The 21,462-nt window shown below is 36.7% G+C and overlaps 1 protein-coding gene across 1 annotated transcript; it reads left to right on the plus strand.

Annotated features, from left to right (window-relative positions):
- Positions 1-434: 434 nt before the first annotated feature.
- Positions 435-9,763, plus strand: LOC143553658 (hydroxyproline O-galactosyltransferase GALT2-like). Its single transcript, XM_077043602.1, has 7 exons — positions 435-1,507; positions 7,346-7,578; positions 7,658-7,948; positions 8,035-8,163; positions 8,250-8,423; positions 8,929-9,036; positions 9,122-9,763. Exons 1-7 carry the CDS (start codon positions 655-657, stop codon positions 9,326-9,328), a joined length of 1,995 nt encoding a protein of 664 aa, XP_076899717.1. The 5' UTR covers positions 435-654; the 3' UTR covers positions 9,329-9,763.
- The last annotated feature ends 11,699 nt before the right edge of the window (positions 9,764-21,462 follow it).

Genomic DNA, 21,462 nt, shown 5'->3' on the forward strand with positions numbered 1-21,462 from the left:
TATGTCGTTATTATTATAGAATTAAGATTTAAAACTAATTATTTCTTATTCTTTTAAACTATAACAAAGATAAATAAATGTGTTATGTTTCAAGTTCTCTAAATTTTAAAATATATAATATAATATTATTTATTATATTATCCGGGTTAAACACCGGTCCGTCCTCCCGGATCAGTCCGACGTTTAACTCGGTAAGACGTCCGGGTCGACGTCCAGACCGGGTCTGAAAACATCCTGACACAAAAAAAAATCATCATTCCCAAAAAAAAAAAAAAAATTAAAAAAATTATACTAGTTATTTTTCATTTCTACCCAATCTCACCCAACAAATAGTAATAAATTAACAAAAGGTTCATGTTATTCTTTTTGTTTAGAAGAATTTTAGTTTTACTATTGAAATCATTATATTCTTTAGACAAAGTTGCTCCACATTCACATTCATATTCATTCTCTCGATCCATCGTATTTGATTGCAGGCAGGTAATCATAATCAACGTCATCTTCATTTTCGTCAAATTAGGTCACACCGATTCCTGTCCGTTAATATTATTATTATTATCATCATCAACTAGTCTACTGAAATTAGGTTATGATATTGATTTAGTCTCCAAATTAGGGCTCAATATGTTGGATATTATTATCACTTGATTGACAATGAAGCGGTCCAGGAGTGAGGTTTTCGGTTTACGCAAGGTCAAAGTTAAACTGCCTCATATTCTGTTAGCCTTAGCTGCATTGTATCTACTTTTCGTTTGCTTCGAGTTTCCTGCGTATTTCGACACACCGAGTACTAGTTCTGATAATAATGATAATGAGCCAGTAGCTAAGTTTCAGTTAGAAGTCAGTAAACCGACGTTGCGGTCTGCGTATCATGATGAGATTAGTGAAGTATTAGATAATGATAATGATAATGATGGTGATGGTGATGGTTTACCGCCGATTGATATTAGATATGGAAGGTTAACTGGTAATATATTGAGGCAGAGGCATAGGGCTAGGGTTATGACAGGGTTGGAGAGAATGGCAGATGAAGCGTGGAGTTTAGGGTTGAAGGCGTGGGAAGAGGTTCGGGATTATAACGAGAAGGATAGTGTGTTGAGTTCTGTGCTTGAAGGGAAGCAGGAGCAGTGTCCGCCGTGGGTGTCGGTTAGTGGTGAGGAGTTGACGAAAGGGGATAGGATTATGTTTCTTCCGTGTGGTCTTGCTGCAGGGTCGTCTGTTACGGTGGTGGGGACGCCTCGGGTTGCTCACGAGGAGTATGTTCCGCAGCTTGCGAAGACGAAGGCGGGGAATCCGGTGGTTTTGGTTTCTCAGTTTAAGGTTGAGTTGCAGGGGTTGAAGTCGGTGGTTGCGGAGGATCCGCCGAAGATTTTGCATTTGAATCCTAGGTTGAGGGGTGATTGGAGCCATCAACCGGTGATTGAACACAACACGTGTTATAGGATGCAATGGGGTGGAGCTCAGAGGTGTGATGGTTTGCCATCGAAAGGCGATGATGACATGCTTGGTAAGCTTATTGCTATGGTTTATAAATTGATTAAAGAAACTGTAATGCATCAGGATGATTGACATGTTTACTGCGCTTTATTTTCTCATTATTTTTGCATTCTTTATGTGCCAAGTTAGGTATTTTGCATTTGATTGTTTGGGTTACAAAATTGTGACGATTTTCTAAGTTTAGCTATATAGGCAATGCTGAGACCTTTCTGATTTCTGTGACCAAGTTACAGGATACCAGTGCAAAGTGAGATAAAGGAATTGAATTATAAGCCTAGTATAGTAAATTGATTAGAGGATGCATAGTTACATACTGCAAAACTTTGATTCTGTGAACGAATTAGAGGATACATAGCTTTAAGACTTCTTAACAATCAAGGTTTATCTTATGATTATAGTTATAGCTTATAGAATTATAGGTGGTTATTAGACAGTTTAGATACATACATACATATTAGTATAATAGAAGGGCTTGTGTGTAATTATGTTTATTACTTATATCCTTTGTAATCTGATGTTATGTAATACAATATACAATACATCTTTACCAAGATTAACTTGGTATCAGAGCCTTGCTCTGCAACCCTAAAACAGCCGCCACCATCACCCTCCTCTCCTCTTTTTCGATCAACTGATCTCCAGCAAATACAAATCAATGGCGTTGCTTCCCTCCTTCACTACAGCCGAAAAGACCAATCACAACTCTCACAAATTCGGTTTCACCCTCTCTTCCACTAACTATGGTTATTGGAAAACAATGATTCAACCTTTTCTTGTAACCAATAAACTTTTTGGTTATGTAGATGGAACTATCCCGTGTCCAGATTCCACCATTACAACTCCTTCTGCCAGCAAAGAAATCCCTCCCACAACCCAACCGAACCCTAATTATGAAACGTGGGTCTCCAATGATGCCCATGTACGTATGTTGCTTCTTTCAACAATTTCTGAAGGTGTCTTTCAACATTTTCAGGGCACCACTTCTCGTGAATTATGGCTGGCTTTGGAGCGTGCTTTTGCTCCCAACACATCCTCTCGAGAGTACACGCTAAAACAACAACTTCTCAGAATCCAGATGACAGATGATGAAACTGTTACAGCATATCTCACAAGAGCACAAGGGTATGTTGATGCCTTGGCAAACATCGGAGAACCGGTAAAAGAAAAGGATCTAGTTATGCATGTATTGGCTGGCCTTCGTAATGAGTACAATACCTTGAAGTCCACTGTATTAGGACGTCAATTTCCTACTGCCTTTTCTGAATTAAATGGTCTTATCTCAAATCATGATTATATGGTTAAGAAACCTGATCCGGTTTCTCCTCAGGTTTTCACGGCTACCACCACTAAACCGTCCCCACCTACGGCCACCTCTTCCATACCTAATGACACTGTTGCTACTCTTCAACAGCTTATGTCTCAACTAGGTCTCCCACAGACGCCATCTTCACAGCCGCAGGCCATGTATGCTTCCCGTGGTCGCGGTCGCGGTTATTCAAATAGAGGTCGTGGGGGACGTGGCAACTCTCGCTATTACAACAACAATGGTGGTAATCGTGGTCAATTTAATTGGTCAACTAATCAAAATTTGGTTCATGGTACTTGTAACAGGTGTGGAATTGGACATATACCATCTCTTTGCCCCAATCGTGATCCGAATACATTGAGGTCACCGCAACCAACTGCCAACTATGCTGATTTCCGCTCACAAGCATCAACTGCATGGCTCCCCGACACTGGCTCCAACAGTCATGTTGCATCAGACCTTCACAGCCTTGATAATTCTACACCCTATTACGGTGAGGATTCTCTTCATGTTGGCAACGGTGAGGGTTTACCTATATTACACATTGGTTCAACCAAAATTCATTCCACCACAAAAACTTTTTCCATATCTGACATACTTCATGTTCCACAAATTAAAAGAAACCTTCTTTCTGTTCAAAAGTTTTGTCTTGATAATGACGTTTTCTTTGAATTTCAGTCAACTTTTTTTGCTGTGAAGGACAAGTTTACACGCAATACCCTCCTCACGGGTCCAAGTGACAACGGGCTCTACTCCATTCATCTTCCAGTGCTTTGTTCTCTTAATAAAGTTGCTTTTTCTGCTGTTCGTGCTTCTACTGATACATGGCATCGAAGACTTGGGCATCCACATCCAGATCTTTTGAAGTCTATGATTTTAAATTTCTCACTTCCTGTCAGTAATAAAGTTTGAGTTTCTCTTGTACTTCTTGTCACATAGGGAAATCCTCAAAACTTCATTTGTTATCAACTTTTCAGAGTAATAATGTTTTCGTTTGATTTTTTGTGATGTTTGCGGGCCTGCACCTGTTAAATCATCAAATGGTGATAGTTACTTTTTACTCTGTGTTGATAATTTCACTCGCTACATGTGGTTTTATCCGTTAAAACATAAATTTGATGTTTGCACGGTTTTCAAACAATTTCATGCTATGGTTGAACGACAATTTAACACAAAATTAAAATCTATTCAAACAGATTGGGGTGGTGAATTTCGACCCCTTTCTCCCTACTTTTCATCACTTGGTATAATACATCGCTTATCTTGTCCTCACACAAGTGAACAAAATGGTTTTGTTGAGCGACATCACAGACATGTTGTTGAAACCGGGCTTACTCTTCTCGCTCAGTCGGGTGTCCCTCAACGTTTTTGGCACTTTGCTTTCGACACCGCCGTGTATCTCATAAATCGCATGCCCTCTCGTGTTGCTTCCAAAATCTCTCCGTTTGAACACATTTTCAAACGAGCACCTGACCTTTCCTTTTTACGTGTGTTTGGATGCCAATGCTATCCTCACTTACGTCCTTACAATAAACACAAAATGGATTTTCGTTCTACACCGTGTCTTTCTAGGTTATAGTTCTTCTCACCATGGTTACCGTTGTCTAGATTCCCACACACATCGCCTCTATATTGCACGACATGTCCGTTTCAATGAACATCTTTTTCCATTCTCTCAACCACCACCTATCACAACTCCTTCCTCACAACCTGATCCTTATGTATCCTCATTTCCCATACCTCCAAATTTTCCCAATTCTTCTAACTCATCTACCACACCAGATCCCATTTCAACCCCTATGGCCTCACCACAGACACCACATGTCACCACAAACATCCCTGATCCAGCCCCAACACCGACACCACCTGTCATCACAAACATCCGTGATACAGCCCCACCTTCACCTCAAACAACCCACACACCTTCCATTCAAACCTATCAGTGACGTCCCAAACAATCCACAACTACACAAACACAGTCTACCCAACCCACTCAACCATCCACCACTGCTCCTCCCAACCGCACCCGTCCTGCCAACCTTAGACCAAATCCCTCTAAAACTAAACCTTACCAACCATCTGCCTTTACCGCCACCTCTGACCCTACCCAAACTGAACCCACCACCTTCACCGTTGCACACAAATACCCTCAATGGCGGGATGCCATGGCTGCTGAATACAACGCACTTGTGAAAAATGGTACATGGGCTTTGGTTCCACCAGTTTCGAATGTTAATGTAGTTGATTGCAAGTGGGTTTATAAGATCAAACGGGATCAACATGGAGCCATTACAAGGTACAAGGCTCGTCTCGTTGCCAAAGGTTTCAATCAACAGGCTGGTATTGACTATCATGAAACCTTCAGTCCAGTTGTCAAGGCAACCACAATTCGCATGGTTCTTTCCTTGGCCGTTACCCGCGGATGGTCTCTTCGACAATTAGATGTTCAAACTGCATTTTTAAATGGTGATTTGCGTGAGACAGTTTATTTAAGACAACCACCCGGATTTATTGATCCTGCCAAGCCAGACCATTTATGCTTGTTGCACAAATCTCTATATGGTCTAAAACAGGCACCCCAAGCATGGTTCCAACGCTTATCTGGGGCTCTTCAGCATCTTGGCTTTAAAGGGTCAAATACTGATCCTTCACTTTATATTTACTCCCAAGCAGGTACTCTTTTATACATGCTCGTGTATGTTGATGATATTATTTTGACGGGCAACAGTCCGGCTGCCATTGACAAAGTTGTTCAACATCTGAGTACTACCTTTGCTCTGCAAGATATGGGAAATCTGTCTTATTTCTTGGGGATTGAAGTTACATCCAACAGGCCTAATTTATTGCTTTCACAAAAAAAGTACATCTTGGAGATTTTAAACAAAGCAGGTCTCTCCACATCGAAGCCTGTTTCATCTCCGTGCTCCACCTCAGCTAATCTAGCTCTTGGTGACAGTCCCCCCTTTGACAACCCGGTAAAGTATCGCCAGCTTGTCGGAGCTTTGCAATATCTCACCCTGACACGACCGGACATCGCCTTTGCAGTTAACAAAGTTTGTCAATTTATGCATTCGCCTACATAAAATCATTGGTCAGCTGTTAAACGAATCCTCCGTTATCTTCAGGGAAGTTTAGATCATGGTCTTCTTTTTCAACGATCTTTTGGCTCCACATTACATGCTTATACTGGTGCTCACTATCGACCTCTCACTGCCTACTCAGATGCAGATTGGGCAGGTTGTTCAGATGACCGTCGATCCACACCGTCGATCCACAGGGGGTTTTGCCATATATCTTGGATCTAATCTTGTCTCTTGGTCAGCTCGGAAACAACGTACGGTATCCAGGTCATCAACTGAATCTGAATACAAAGCATTAGCCGATACAGTTGCTGAACTAACTTGGCTTGAAGCGCTTCTCCGTGAACTTGGAGTACCAGTTAAGTCTGCTCCCATCTTATGGTGTGATAATCTTGGTGCCACATACTTATAAGCTAATCCAGTCTTTCGCGCTCGCACAAAGCATGTTGAAGTTGATTTTCATTTTGTGCGAGAAAAGGTTGCTCAAAGAAGACTGTCTGTTCAGTTTATCTCCACACATGACCAGATTGCTGATGTCTTTACCAAGCCACTGCCCTCAGATCGATTCATGCTTCTACGGGACAAGCTACAGCTAGTTTCCCGGGCTTAGCTTGAGGGGGACTATTAGACAGTTTAGATACATACATAAATAGAAGGGCTTGTGTGTAATTATGTTTATTACTTATATCCTTTGTAATCTGATGTTACGTAATACAATATGCAATACATCTTTACCAAGATTAACTGTGGTAGATTGCTTATGATAATAATGTTATGGAAAAACAAGAGTAGGGGTGCAAATGAGCCGAGCTCGTCTCTATTTGAGCTCTATTTCTAAAGCTCTAGCTTGGCTCGTGAGTATTTTTAAGCTCAAGCTTGGCTTGCTTATTATATAGATTAGTTTGTATACATTTATAATTACTTTCTATAAATGCTTTAATTTATAATTTTTACATAGAACATAATATATATCATTCAGTTATTTTGATCATAATTTTATACATAGTAGTAGTTATTATTTAAATATATATTTTTTACATATGTATTATATAAATATTATTATATAATAGCAGGCTTGTTAGCCGGCTCGAGTTCGATAAGTGAAGCTCAGCCTTGGGATCGTTTATTAAACAAACTTCTTTCTAGGCTCGAGCTCGGGTCTTACCTGAGCTTGCTTAATGGCTTAGTTCGAGTTTTTATTGAGCCAATCTAGAGTAGCTTGCGAGCAGCTTGGCTCGTTCACACCCCTAAACAAGAAATATCTTGTATGATGGCGTAAGGGCAGACATGAATTCGTTTAATTTCATGTTATTAAAATGGCTTTTCAGACACTCATGCATTGATAATCAAAATACAGATTTCGTTCATGTCACTGGTTAGCTACTTTTTTATTTGGGGCTGATTCACATGAAATCATTTTGCTTCGTTATCATTTTGTTATCTAATGTAATACATTTGCCAGTTGATGGATTTCCAAGATGTGAAAAATGGATACGCAACGATGTTGTTGATTCAAAAGAATCGCGAACATCATCATGGTTCAAACGATTTATAGGACGGGCTCAGAAACCAGAAGTGACATGGCCGTTTCCTTTTGTGGAGGGCAAATTGTTTGTGTTGACTATACGTGCCGGCGTGGACGGATACCATATAAATGTCGGAGGCCGCCACGTCACCTCCTTCCCATATCGTACAGTATGTCACTCGTTTATTTAGCCAATTGATGCAAGCATACACAATATTTTCTTAAATGTATTATATATCTTTGATATAGGGATATACACTTGAAGATGCAACGGGACTAGCAATTAAAGGGGATGTAGATGTGCACTCGGTTTTTGCCACGTCACTCCCACCTTCTCATCCGAGCTTCTCGCCACAAAGGGTAATAGAAATGTCAGAAAAGTGGAAAGCTAAACCTTTGCCACGTCATCCCATACGGGTTTTTGTTGGGATTTTGTCGGCTACAAATCACTTTGCTGAACGTATGGCTATTAGGAAAACATGGATGCAATCTTCAGCAATTAAGTCCTCAGATGTAGTCGTTCGCTTTTTTGTTGCACTGGTACGAATTTATTAATATCTTATTTATTTTCATTATTTATTGATTTTATTCTCTTTTTTTTTATAAAAGTAATATTTAAAATGCAGTCTCCAAGGAAGGAGCAAAATGCAGTTTTGAAAAAGGAAGCTGCTTACTTTGGTGATATTGTTGTATTAACATTTATGGACCATTATGAGCTTGTGGTGCTTAAAACTATAGCCATCTGCGAATACGCGGTGATTATTATGTAACCTTTTTTTCTGATTTCTAAATTGGCTTTAAATGTTAAGTTTATTTACCATCCAACCACTTGCAAATGCAGGTTCAAAATGTGAGTGCTTCGTATGTGATGAAATGTGATGATGATACTTTTGCGAGGGTGGATACTATTTTGAAAGAACTCGAGAAGTTGCCGCAGCATCAGTCCGTTTATATGGGGAATCTTAATCTCTTTCATAGGCCTCTCAGACATGGCAAATGGGCTGTTAGTTTTGAGGTACAAATGTACAATAAAGTTCAATCATGAATTTTTTGAGAAAAAACAATGGACTCGTTTCTTCTTTTTTTCGTATCCATTAGGGGTGTAAAATGAACTGAGCCTAAACTTGACTAAGCTTGAGCTCGGTTCGTAAGTAGTTTTTCAATCCTGAGCTCGGATCGGGCTCATCTCGTTTATTATTTATTAATAATTAATTTATATGCATTAATAATATTATTTTATATACTTTTTTTTGGTTTAAATTATAACATAATATCTACTATTTTGAGCTTGGGCTCGTTTGTTAAGCAAGCTTATCTTTAGGCTAGGGCTCGACCTCATTTAAGCTCGCTCAATTCGAGCTTTTAGCGAACCAATCTTGAGTAGCTAATGACGACTTTGTTCGTTTACACCCCCAGACAATGGTTAGTTCTAAATATTGCAATAAAAAATCAAGTAAAATGGTATAAATAGTTTTACTTTTGCTTAATTTGAACCGGGGTTTTGCATATAAATATTGCAGGAATGGCCCGAATTGGTATATCCACCTTACGCAAACGGACCGGGTTATATAATTTCCAGTGACATTGCCAGATTCGTCGTATCCCGACACACAAAAAGAAATCTCAGGGTCCATTACACGTCCTTCTCTCTAAACACCTTTATATATTTTTAAGCTTCAACCCATTTGACCAATTTTTTTGACCTGTTTGCAGATATTCAAAATGGAAGATGTGAGCATGGGAATGTGGGTCGAGCAGTTCAACAAGACGAGCCTGGTTCAATACTCTCACCATGTTAAGTTCTGTCAATACGGGTGTATGGATAATTATTACACCGCACATTATCAATCACCGAGACAAATGGTTTGTTTATGGGATAATTTAGCAAGAGGACGGCCTAGTTGCTGTAACTTTAGATGAAAAAATGCTGGCCGTTGATGTGTGCTGGATCGGGTTTTCGATTCATGTGCCGTGATTTTGTTGTGAAAGCGCTTATGTAGAATGGACTTGTGGATTATTATTGGCATGGTCATGAAGATGAACCATCTTTGGGCCAATGGGTTTTGAGTATGTGCCCTTGAAATGGAGATTGGAAATTTGTATAGAACTAATCAAATTCTGATCTCGTTTACACGGATAGTAGGCTGTTTTATGCATTAATGTTCATGATATTTTTCGGTTATTGTTATGTTAAGTAGCTCGTGGCTCACTTGTAGGGGCTCGTATAAATTAGCGTGTTAGAAACGATTTAGCTCAGACTCTCGGATTTCTCATATTCATATACATTTACATCACTTTCAAAAGGAAGTTGAATAGTTTACTGGAAAGAGTATACATGTTCGGCAAATTGTTGTTAGGACAAATAAAAGTTTAATATAAATAGATGTATAAGAACTTGATAAGCTAGTTTTGAGCTTACATTTAAAATTTATATAAATTAAAAGATCAAAAATTGAAAAGTATATTATTAAAATGTTAATTGGAAAAATGTTTAAATTTAATACTTATAAAGATTAATAAAGTTCATAACTATTTTATTAGGATGAAATATATATATATATATATATATATAAAGGTTTGAAAAAACCTCAGAAATCTTTGAAACCGATAAACCGCTCAAATGAAGAAAGTTGACCGGTTTGAAATATATACTGCCCGCTTTTAACAATCTAATAATTTATGGTTTGAAATTTGAGTAAACCATTTAACATTTATTATTTATTTTATCCTTTTAATTTAGAAATAACAAATTATGTATGTATATTATATTCATAAACAATATCGTTTTTCAAAGGTTAATACAAAAATATATTTCTGATTAGAAAAATGTCTAAAACTGATGAACCGTCGAAACCGAATCATCAAACCGTATCAAACTGTAATTAGTGGCTAGTTTGGCCAACCCAACCAACATGCCCGGTTCGATTTGTCTTTCCTAAATTCTTAGTTAATGGTAATACCCTAAATTGATGTCAAAACCAGTTAATCGGATAGTTGGATACCCCTAATGTTTAGTTTCTATTAAAAAAATAGTTCAAATTCCTTTGAAGTTTTAACTATACATAACTATTGGTCCCCTGGTTTTTAAATGAAACAACCAAAAGCAGGCAAGTGACTATCCCTGTCGGCAAGCTCATCAATTCTCTTTTGTTGTTACCCATCTCTAACATGAAAAAGCCTAAGTCTTGTCCTTTTATATTGGGAAAAATTCAATGCTATATAAATAAAACACAAAAAAATTATAGATAGGTTTTATTGTTATAGATTAGGAAAAGAAAAAAAATACTTAAGAAGATTAAAACGATTTATTAGAGCGAAGGGTGTGGTGCGATAAATGGATCGGGAAAGTCCTGGTACAACCAGAAACGCTGGTCAGGCTTCCTGTATAAATAAAAAACTATTCAAGCGGTAGTCTATGTTGATTTTCCTGACTTTCTTAACTCGGCCATTTTCACTGGTTATATTAATGTCAAAAATATAGGATTCGGCTATTTTAGAACAAAATTATATGATAACGTTTCAAATATCTACAACTCAATTAAGAAAATTACACCGGTTTTAATTATTTCTTGCTACCGGTTTTAATCATCTCTTTTTAAAATTCCAACATCTAGTTCATCATCATTATCAATTTCCAGTGACTCATGCAATGTTAACTCAATAATTTCAAGATATCACATGTTAAGAGTTAGTTTATGTAGAGATCATGAAGTTAAGCCTAACTGTCGCGTGCAAAATTACTCTGATAAAATCTCAATATTTGATGTTGATTTACTTAGAAGAAGGTTTTCCGATGTTGAGACAAGCATGTTGGAAAATTTGTTACGTGTGCATTAATAAGTTGTTATGACACAACAAATGCACACTAATAGACATTGATGAATGAGATATCGATGTGTGATTGTGTGTATTTGAAAGAAAATACTATAATGGTGTATCCCACATCGGTGGGATGGAGAACTTGTGCCTTGTTTTTCCTCTATAAATAGAGAGGTAAACTAAGTTGCAGCACACACCAAACCTTACACACAACACAAGCATTGTTGCAAGGTTTTTCCAACTTCTTCTTCTTCTACATTTCTGGTTTCTTTTATTCGAACATTTTTCAGGTTTACGGTTAACTCCAGCAGTACTACTGCTCCGGCTGTTGTACCCTGGGAAACAACAAGTTCTCTTGGGAGACTCGAAATATTGTTTTAAGGGCCCCGTGTTCAACACGATCCTCAGCCAAACCGTTTATATTTTTTTGGTATTGTATTTGGTTTATTTCTTTGATTTTGTATTGTATTTCAGATTCTTGTATTGTATTGTATGAGTAATAAAACTGTTTGTTAATTTTCTGTTTATTTACTCAATTCACGAATTCGGTTCCTACAATCTTAAAACAATATTTTTAAAACCGTTATCGTGAAAACTTTGTTTAAATTTTCAGAAACTATTCTATTTTGATCCAAACCAGTTTTGTTTCAAAATAGTATATGTTTTAAAAACAGTTTTTTCTTTTCTGTTTTGGTCTCAGAATCAATAATTGGATCTTCAAAGTTGGACTTAGACAGATTCGTTATTGGTTTAGCATTCTGAAATCAGAAAAGGCTCCTTTTTTGGGCTGTTTTTGGCTATCTAGCACGAGATAGCTTATCGTGAAAACTTTGTTTAAATTTTCAGAAACTATTCTATTTTGATCCAAACCAGTTTTGTTTCAAAATAGTATATGTTTTAAAAACAGTTTTTTCTTTTCTGTTTTGGTCTCAGAATCAAGAATTGGATCTTCAAAGTTGGACTTAGCCAGATTCGTTCTTGGTTTAGCATTCTGAAATCAGAAAAGGCTCCTTTTTTGGGCTGTTTTTGGCTATCTAGCACGAGATAGCTTATCGTGAAAACTTTGTTTAAATTTTCAGAAACTATTCTATTTTGATCCAAACCAGTTTTGTTTCAAAATAGTATATGTTTTAAAAACAGTTTTTTCTTTTCTGTTTTGGTCTCAGAATCAAGAATTGGATCTTCAAAGTTGGACTTAGACAGATTCGTTCTTGGTTTAGCATTCTGAAATCAGAAAAGGCTCCTTTTTGGGCTGTTTTTGGCTATCTCGCACGAGATTGTGTTATCTCGCACGAGATAAAGCTATCTCGCACGGGATAAATTTATCTCGCAAATTTCAGAATTTTCTGAATTTTTTTTCTAAGTTACTAACTTGGTCTGTTTTCTGTGTTTAAGAATGACAGGACCAACCCCAAACACTTCTAATGCTACCTTCTGCTGTCCATTTGACCCCAGCCAATGTGGGAGCGACCACAATGGCTAACCATGCTGAAAAACCCGAAAAGTTCATGGGTGTCCACTTTAATAGGTGGCAGCAGAAAATGTTTTTCTACTTGACAACCTTGAACTTAGCACAGTTCTTGGAGAAAACAGCCCCCATACCCAATGCCCAAGATGATGCCCAAAGTGTGAGTGCTTTGGACGCTTGGAAACATTCTGAATTTCTATGTCGCAATTACGTGCTCAATGGTTTGGCGGATCCATTGTATAACGTCTATTGTGGGATAAAGACTGCCAAAGAACTATGGGAGTCTTTAGACAAGAAGTATAAAACCGAAGATGCGGGAACAAAGAAATTTATAGTGGCCCGTTTTTTGGACTTTAAAATGGTTGACTCCAAGACTGTGATCACCCAAGTCCAAGAACTACAAGTTATACTTCATGAAATTCATGCTGAGGGTATGACACTTAGTGAAACGTTCCAAGTTGCAGCCATAATTGAAAAGTTGCCTCCTAGTTGGGTTGAGTTTAAGAATTATCTTAAGCACAAATTGATGAATTAATTGTTCGTCTTCGAATTGAGGAAGACAATAAAACGGCTCAAAAATCAGCTCGTGTGGAGCCAGTGGCTAAGGCCAACATGGTTGAACTTGGACAATCTTCTAAGGGGGGGGGGGGCATAAGGGTAAGGGTAAAATGGATAAGGGAAAGGGAAAGTTGAACCTTGGACCGAAGAAGGAGGTTGTGAAAAAGAAACCTCAATCTTCAAACTTCCAAGGTGTTTGTTACAATTGTAATGAGAATGGCCATCGTGCGAACCAATGCAAGAAGCCTAAGCGTGAGCGTGCGCATATGGTGGATGGAAATGGTGAACCGTTGGTGGCAATGATCACCGAGCTCTCGGCAATGATTGAAGAAATCAATCTTGTGGGGGACAAACCGCAAGGATGGTTCATTGATACGGGTGCGACCCGTCATGTGTGTGGTGACAAGCCCTCTTTAGCACCTTTAAGGAGGCTGCTAGTTATGCTAAATTGTTTATGGGGAATCAAGCAACGGCCGACATCAAGGGTGAAGGGAATGTGATCTTGAAGATGACTTCGGGAAAAGAGCTTACTTTGAGCAACACTTTGTATGTGCCCGAAATTCGTAAGAATTTGGTTTCGGGTTGGTTGTTTAATAAGTTTGGTTTTCGTTTAGTGTTTGAGTCAGACAAGTTTGTCTTGATTAAGAGTGGAATGTATGTTGGTAAGGGCTATGCCCTCAATGGTATGTTTAAACTTGATGTAACCGTGATTGGAAATGAAATGAATAAGGCATCTACTTTTGCTTATATTATTGAGTCTTTAAATTCAAATGTTTGGCATGGTAGATTAGGACATGTAAATTTCAATTCACTTCGTCGTTTAATTAAATTAAAAAGTATACCAACATTCCACATTGATACAAACTCGAAATGCGAAACATGTGTTGAATCCAAACTTACAAGATCATCCTTCAAATCGGTTGAAAGAATAACCGAAACACTTGATTTAATTCACACCGATGTGTGAGATTTAAAAATGTGCCCAACAAGAGGGGGAAACAAATATTTCATCACGTTTATTGATGATTGCTCAAAATATTGCTATGTATATTTACTTAAAAGTAAAGATGAAGCAATAGAAAATTTTATATTGTTTAAAAATGAAGTTGAGTTACAACTTAACAAGAAAATTAAATGTGTGAGAAGCGATTGAGAAGGTGAATACGTTTCACCATTTGCGGATTTATGCGCACAAAGTGGCATAATACATGAATTAACCGCTCCTTATTCTCCACAATCAAATGGCATGGCAGAACGAAAGAACCGTACATTGAAAGAGATGATGAATGCCATGTTGGTTAGTTCTGGGGTGAGCCATGACATGTTGGGGGGGTGCCATTTTAACGGCAAATTATCTTTTAAAGAAGATACCTCTCAAGAATAGGAACGAGACTCCTTATAAGTTATGGAAGGAAAGAGAACCTTCGTACAAATACATGAAAGTGTGGGGGTGCCTAGCTAAAGTCACCGTACCATCTCCTAAGGCTCTTAGGATTGGTCCCAAAACTGTTGATTGCATTTTCATTGGATATGCTCACAATAGTTGTGCACATCGGTTTTTGGTACATGAATCTAAAATTCCAAATGTACACGTAAACACTTTCATGGAGGCGAGCCCCAATACTGTCTCGTATTTTGAGCACGTGTTTCCTAAGTTAGGACACACACATGAGGCCTCATCATCACGAGCGAATGATGTAGGTGCAAGCTCGTCAACACAAAATGACGACTTGGTTCATGAAGGAACACATGAACGGCCCGAGACTGAGGATGGTGATTTAAGACGAAGCAAAAGACAAAAGGTTGCAAAATCCTTTGGTCCTGACTTCGTAAGCTTTATGGTTGAAGGTGAACCATGAATAGTTGGTGATGTGGAGATGAACTTTGATTAGTGGAGGTTTCCTAGATGACAAAGATGATTTGAGACTGAAAGTAAGTAGAGAGTGAGTAAAATGGTTTACCTTTGGAGTTTTGGTCGTGGATCCATATTAATTAGTGATGTTTTAAATTACAAATTGTATAACTTTTAATCATAAATATTTTATTAGTTACTTCTAATATTTAATTAACTAATATATTAAAGCTTTATTATGTCATGGCTGTCAAATAAATCGCTTTCAAAATGATTCTACTCAAGACAAAGAATATAGAACCAATTTTATGTATTAACACTTTGACCCCTGTACTATTGCTCTTTGCTTTCTTACACTCCGAACCTATGATTGGTATTTAATATCACACACGTATGGTTTATAACAATAATAATAACGGTGTATTGCAACAACCAGTGGCGGATCCAGAAAAATTTCTCACAGTGGTCGGGAATTTTTATGGTCGGTACTAATACAACTGTCGGGTCAAATCGAGTCGAGTCGAATCGGGTCGAGTCAGGTCATATATATAAAAAAAAGATTACCAAACAAAATATTAGATAACAAATATATTAAAGTTGTTTCTCTACGATTTTTCATTTTTTGAAATCTAACCATTACATCATCTACTTTAATATTGACAATCAAGTCTTTCTCAATGTAACAAATACAACTGTCGCTTAAATTTTCATCACCCATTTGATTACGCAAATCGGACTTCACATACTTTATCGCCGAAAAGGATCTTTCAACGGTTGCGGTTGCGACCGGTAATATGAGAGCTAAACCATTCAAGTTTGAACCACTGCAAAGGAATGGCGTTTCTTTGTTTGAACCATCAATTGAACAAGACTTGTTAAACCATTCAAGTTTTTAAATCGTTTATCTCCTTTTAAATTATCAATGTATGTCGCGAGTTCAAATGGGAGTCTTCTTTTATCACTTTTCATCAAAATCATATGGGTACAACTCGACTAATCGTACTATTTTTGGAATAGAAAATGCCCGAAAATTATTACAAGGAGTCAAACAACTCAATGAAACAAGTAAGTCGGATGTTACCCCAAATTCCCCAAATTTTTTTACATAGTAGTCTAAATATCATAAACCTAAAAATCTAAAAACCAAACTAAATTAGACATAAATTAAATGTATTATGTTGTACCTGGAAGGCTGGAAACAATTTTAGTGGACGTGAGGGTTGTTGTCTGTTGGAACTTGGAAACAATTTGTAGTGCAGCAGTAGACGTGATATTGTGTGAGAAGATAAGGTATCAAGGTGAGTGACTGAGTGCGCCGTACCCCCTGGTCGAAATTTCCGATTCCGGCGAGTGGTGAGATGAAAGGACGAAGTGAGACAGCAAAGGCGGTCAAAAAAAAAAAAATTTAGAAGTTAGAATGAGATTTTGGGTTTTGGGCTAAAAATTGAGTAGGGTTTGAATTGGATATTGGACTAATGGACTTGTTAATACTAAAGTCAAATTTAATAGGAAAAATTGTTTATATAACGTTTATATAATTATATTTATAAAATTGTCATTGTAGTTTTTGTTAGGATTAGTCTCAAAATCTCATGGGGGTCGTATCGAAATTATACAGAGTACGACTTTAAAGTTTTATAGGGGTCGGTGCCAAAATTTTACAGGGGTCGGTCGAAAATTTTTCGGTATATTAACACTATATTTTTTTTTCACAGGGGACGAATGAAACCCCTCATTTATGAGTGGCTACGTCCTGGCAACAACATGAAATTTGTATAAAACCGAATTCACCCTAAACTAGACACGATTTAATATTTGATTGACCTATCCAAAACATAAATTCTAAGCGAAGACCAAATTTTTGATTAGCTATATGATATATATAAGGGAAACATGCGTCAATATTTGAACCGAGTTTATAAATTTTAAGTAACAGACATAATTAGAGGCATCGATTTTCATGTACTTCAATGAAGACTTCTTCAAGAGAAGTGCGGAGGTATACTAACCCGTCATTCTCTTTCGAGAAAAAGAAAACCTTTAGGAAAAGAAATAACTCTATCGATGAGTTAAATTTGGCGCCGGTCATTCTCTGAAAATAAGTAGGTCAGTTGTTATAGATCATGCTTTGGAAATCAGATCGGATTAACTAGTCTGGCATCGTTTAGTTTTGAGCTAATGGACTAGGCACAAATAAATCTACTGATTTAATATAAAGCAGATAAAACCAACATAATAAAATAAAAAAAAAGTTTTATTTGCCCCCTCTCTTTTCAACTGACTAGCTTGTAAGATTATGACCGATTAAATCACTTTAACCGATGAACTGTCAAAGTCTCTTATTGGTTCGATTTTAGAACATGATTCTAGACCTAAACGAAGGAGAATATGACTCGATTAGCATGTGGGTAAGTGTTAACTAAATTGTGGCTAAACATGGATACCAAGTGTCAACAATGCTTCCTATAAAGCATCAGATATTTTAGCTACAAGTTTACAAGCAGCACGTTAAGGCCCTATCACACATCTTTTTCACAATGATATACATCATATAATAACTTCAACTAGGACTTTATTTTATTTTAGACTATAGATATAACATTTGTTTTTAATAAAAATTGTGGATATAAATGAACCAAATCATCATATCCATTTCTTTTGTTCGTTTAAACGTTGAAACCTCCCTTTTATATCGAATCATGAGGCCTGATCCATGTGTGAAGGGTTATTGTTTCAATAATCAATTAATTGTTAATGTGATAAATAAGTTTAACATTAAGTAGTTTACTTGATAAATAATAAGTCTCAGAATCTACGAATCAGCTATCATAAAGGCAAATTGAATTCTAATAATCCAAATTATGACCCTTGGCCGATAAAAGTTCGTAATAATATTTTGACTAACGACATTGCTAACTTTCACTTACATTGCAAATGACAATCTTACAAGAGTGCAGAAGTAATTGTGTCCTCCCATAATAAATAATTGTGGATCCCAATCAAAATGTTTTAGTTTTGAAACAACATAAATGAAAGTGAGGCGCAAACATGTTAACTTATCCATTATAAGTGGATTGTGTTTAACAACATAACTGGAAGTTAAGATTGCTATTGGTTAATTTATCAGTATAGATTAATATCAGCTAATACTTTATAGTTTTGATTATTAAAATATAATTTTGTAAAATTTTAGCTCCTAGCCAATGTAAGTGAAACCAAATTGAACAAAATTATAAATTACACTAACACAACCAAAACCGAAACTAAATGGTTTTTAAATCATAAAAGGTGAAACATGTAAGCTAAGTTTCAGTTTTCTGTGAAAACATCCAAATCCAAGCTATGATAATATCAAATTACAACCTGAAATACTAATATGGTTTAGTTTATGAATTATAAATAACTCAAATTAGTTTTTTATTATAATTTTTTTTTTCAAAATGGATTTTATGCTCTATTACTTCATAAGTAAATGCTGGATCCACGTTAGAGATTTGAAAGATTATAAACTTTCAATAGGGGCTAGTCGTGGTTCCCACTTCAAATGTAAACCATATAAAGAAACAAGATATGGATTAAAAGATATGAAATCTGATATACATGTATGATCTTTTTTATATTCTGTTTTAATTAAATGGTCCTTACAATTCGTATAGTTGTATCATGTATTGTTATATTCTTAGCATGCTTTTAAGAATGTGCTACCGATCAGGCCCGGCCTAAGGGTGTGGCTGGGTAGTTGACGGCCATAGGCCCGACATCCTGATAGGCCCGAATTTTTTTTAAATGTGTATTTTTATGAAAAAGATATTTATAATCAATGTTTAAACACATTTATATAAACACTAGTTTGTTCTAGTGGCAAAGAGGCATAACTTATAACCAAGAGGTTGTGGGTTCTAGTCTTATTTAAGACATTTTTTAGTTTTTTTTTACGCAAAAGTTTTTTACATAACTCAAATCATAACCAAGTAAGTCCATGTAAAATTAAATTGTTTAAACACAACAAAATGTTCTTTTTACTTAAGGCCAAACAAAAATTTCGCCTTTAACCAAAAAAGAAAAAAATTCGACTTCTCGGAGCCGGCAATGCTACAGATCAAGATCAAAATTGCCCTTAGGTCAGGGGTATGCATTCACACCCTTAACTCTACATAGACACCACATTACCCATTTTATCTCCTTTCACACTACCGCACCATAAAGAAATTGGTCAACCCCTCTTAATATCTCTTAATTTAATAATTCTTCAATTATTTGTGTGGGAATTTTAAATTATATTAACATAATAATTTATCTTGCCTTTGATGCTCTTAAACCCATGCAGAAAGTGTTGTCCACCCATCATCCTTGTCAAATCAGCTTTAACACCATAAACGTTAAGACAGATCCCTAGTGTAACATCACAAAAATTTCAGATCGAAAATGCCAAGTATTCAAAATTCAAGGACCGCATTTGAAATTCTGTATTTTTTGACCAATCGCGATACGCGATAGATCAGAAACCAACTCATCACGTATAGCGATGGTTTGTCACAAAAACCAAGAAAAGAAAAGAAAGGGATCACGAAACGCGATTCCCAAAAGCTCACTCGTCATCGCGTATCCCGATGACGAGGCCTGACAGCCATGACACGTGCCTGCCACGTGTCCCCATGTGGCACCGCGTGTCTAGTGCCACGTGGCAAAGCTAGTTGTGACGCGACAAGCCTAGTCGCGATACGCGATGACCTACGATTGGCCCATCGTGTATCGCGATGACTTACTAAAAACAGCGTATAAATAGGGCCATCAGCCCATTCATTTCATCACAACATATCGCTCTCTCTCTAGAATACAATCCCACTACCTCGTAAAGCGTCGACACTACCTCGAAATCCGTGCCGAAAATCCGAAGTTTCCTCGTTTTGCGTGCCAAATAACCAACGTTGCCTCGAATTACGTGTCGACGAAGATTGATGAATGGCGTGCCTCGATTTATGTGCACAAAGTGTTGATCAAGATCTCCTCGATGAACGTGCAAGTGTAGAGGTGATGCCCGAGTATCTAGAAAATATAAGCAAATCAAGGTAGGGGTTCTGACCGAGTAAAGATAATAAAATAATATTATAATTAAAAGCTTTGACCCTAGTCGAGGGTATACTCATTATCTCAAAAATAAACAAAAGAAAATATAACAAAGTAAATATAAATAAGAAATAATAATGTAAAGTAAATTTTTGTTATTAATATTATTATTATTTAAGTTTTTTAAATAATAAGTAAAGAAATAAAGAATACGTTTCTTCGAGAAGAAGAAACGTAATGTTTAGAAAAGTAAACAAGTAAAACTAAAGGTTTAAAACTTGTTAAAAAGAAAAGATGTTTTGAACTAAAGGTTCGAATAGAAAATATAATTAAGGTAAAGATTATACAAAATAGACTAAAGGTCTAAAGCTAGATTATTAATCTAGTAATAACAAATTGTTATACTCGTACTATAGGTCCGAGATAGCAAAAGAAAGACTAAACGATCAGTGAAGTGAAGCTGATCCTTTCAAAGGTGAATACGCCCCAAACTTTTATAACTTGTTTAATAGAGTCAAAGTAAATTGATTACATGAGATTATGTATCTCTAAAACATTATGAACAAAAGTAATCGATGGCCTTCAGGCTGTCGTGTACGTTTGTTTGGATCCTTACATATGTGGTTAGACGGTGGGCACACCGCACCACTCCTGGTTATATGCCTCCGTCATGACGGGTCGGACCTAAGTTATGTTTGAGAGGGGGTAATCATGTGTATACTGATGGTAGCTAAGTAACCTCGAACGCTGCGGTGTTTGCTGAACGGTCTCGAGTTGAGCTTAAGTTTATAATTGTGATTTGGTTTTTAACTTGATTATTCCTAAGCCACGATGGGCCGAGACCTAAGTTATGTCTCGAAGGGAAATTATGTAAATAAAATATTTTATGCGTCAGCTTATTCACCAGCATGTGTTGTTGGCATATTTCAAACTATTTTACAGGTAACGAAGAAGAGGCGCTTGAAGAATCGAAGTCTATACTAAGCGATTTGATGGCTCAGATCATTTTGTTAATATTAAAACTTGAATGATGGTTTTGTATAAATAAGTAATCTTTTGTAAACATTAAACGAATATTTTATAATTCCGGGTTTGTTATGTAAATATTAATAATTTAATCCGCGCAAATATTTCCATATTAACCCGTAACTCTGATTTATTTACAAAAACGATACCAACTGCGAGTCACACGTCCAGGCTCAAGATGGGGGGTGCGACACCTAGCCTTGGTAACAAAATTAAAACCAACTTACCCGTTAATCACTCTTACATTTACACCTTTATGAGTTC

Source organism: Bidens hawaiensis, unplaced genomic scaffold, assembly GCF_021521415.1.
Source record: "Bidens hawaiensis isolate Kalapana, Puna unplaced genomic scaffold, B.hawaiensis_p1.1 tig00017348_1, whole genome shotgun sequence".
Taxonomy (NCBI): Eukaryota; Viridiplantae; Streptophyta; class Magnoliopsida; order Asterales; family Asteraceae; genus Bidens; species Bidens hawaiensis.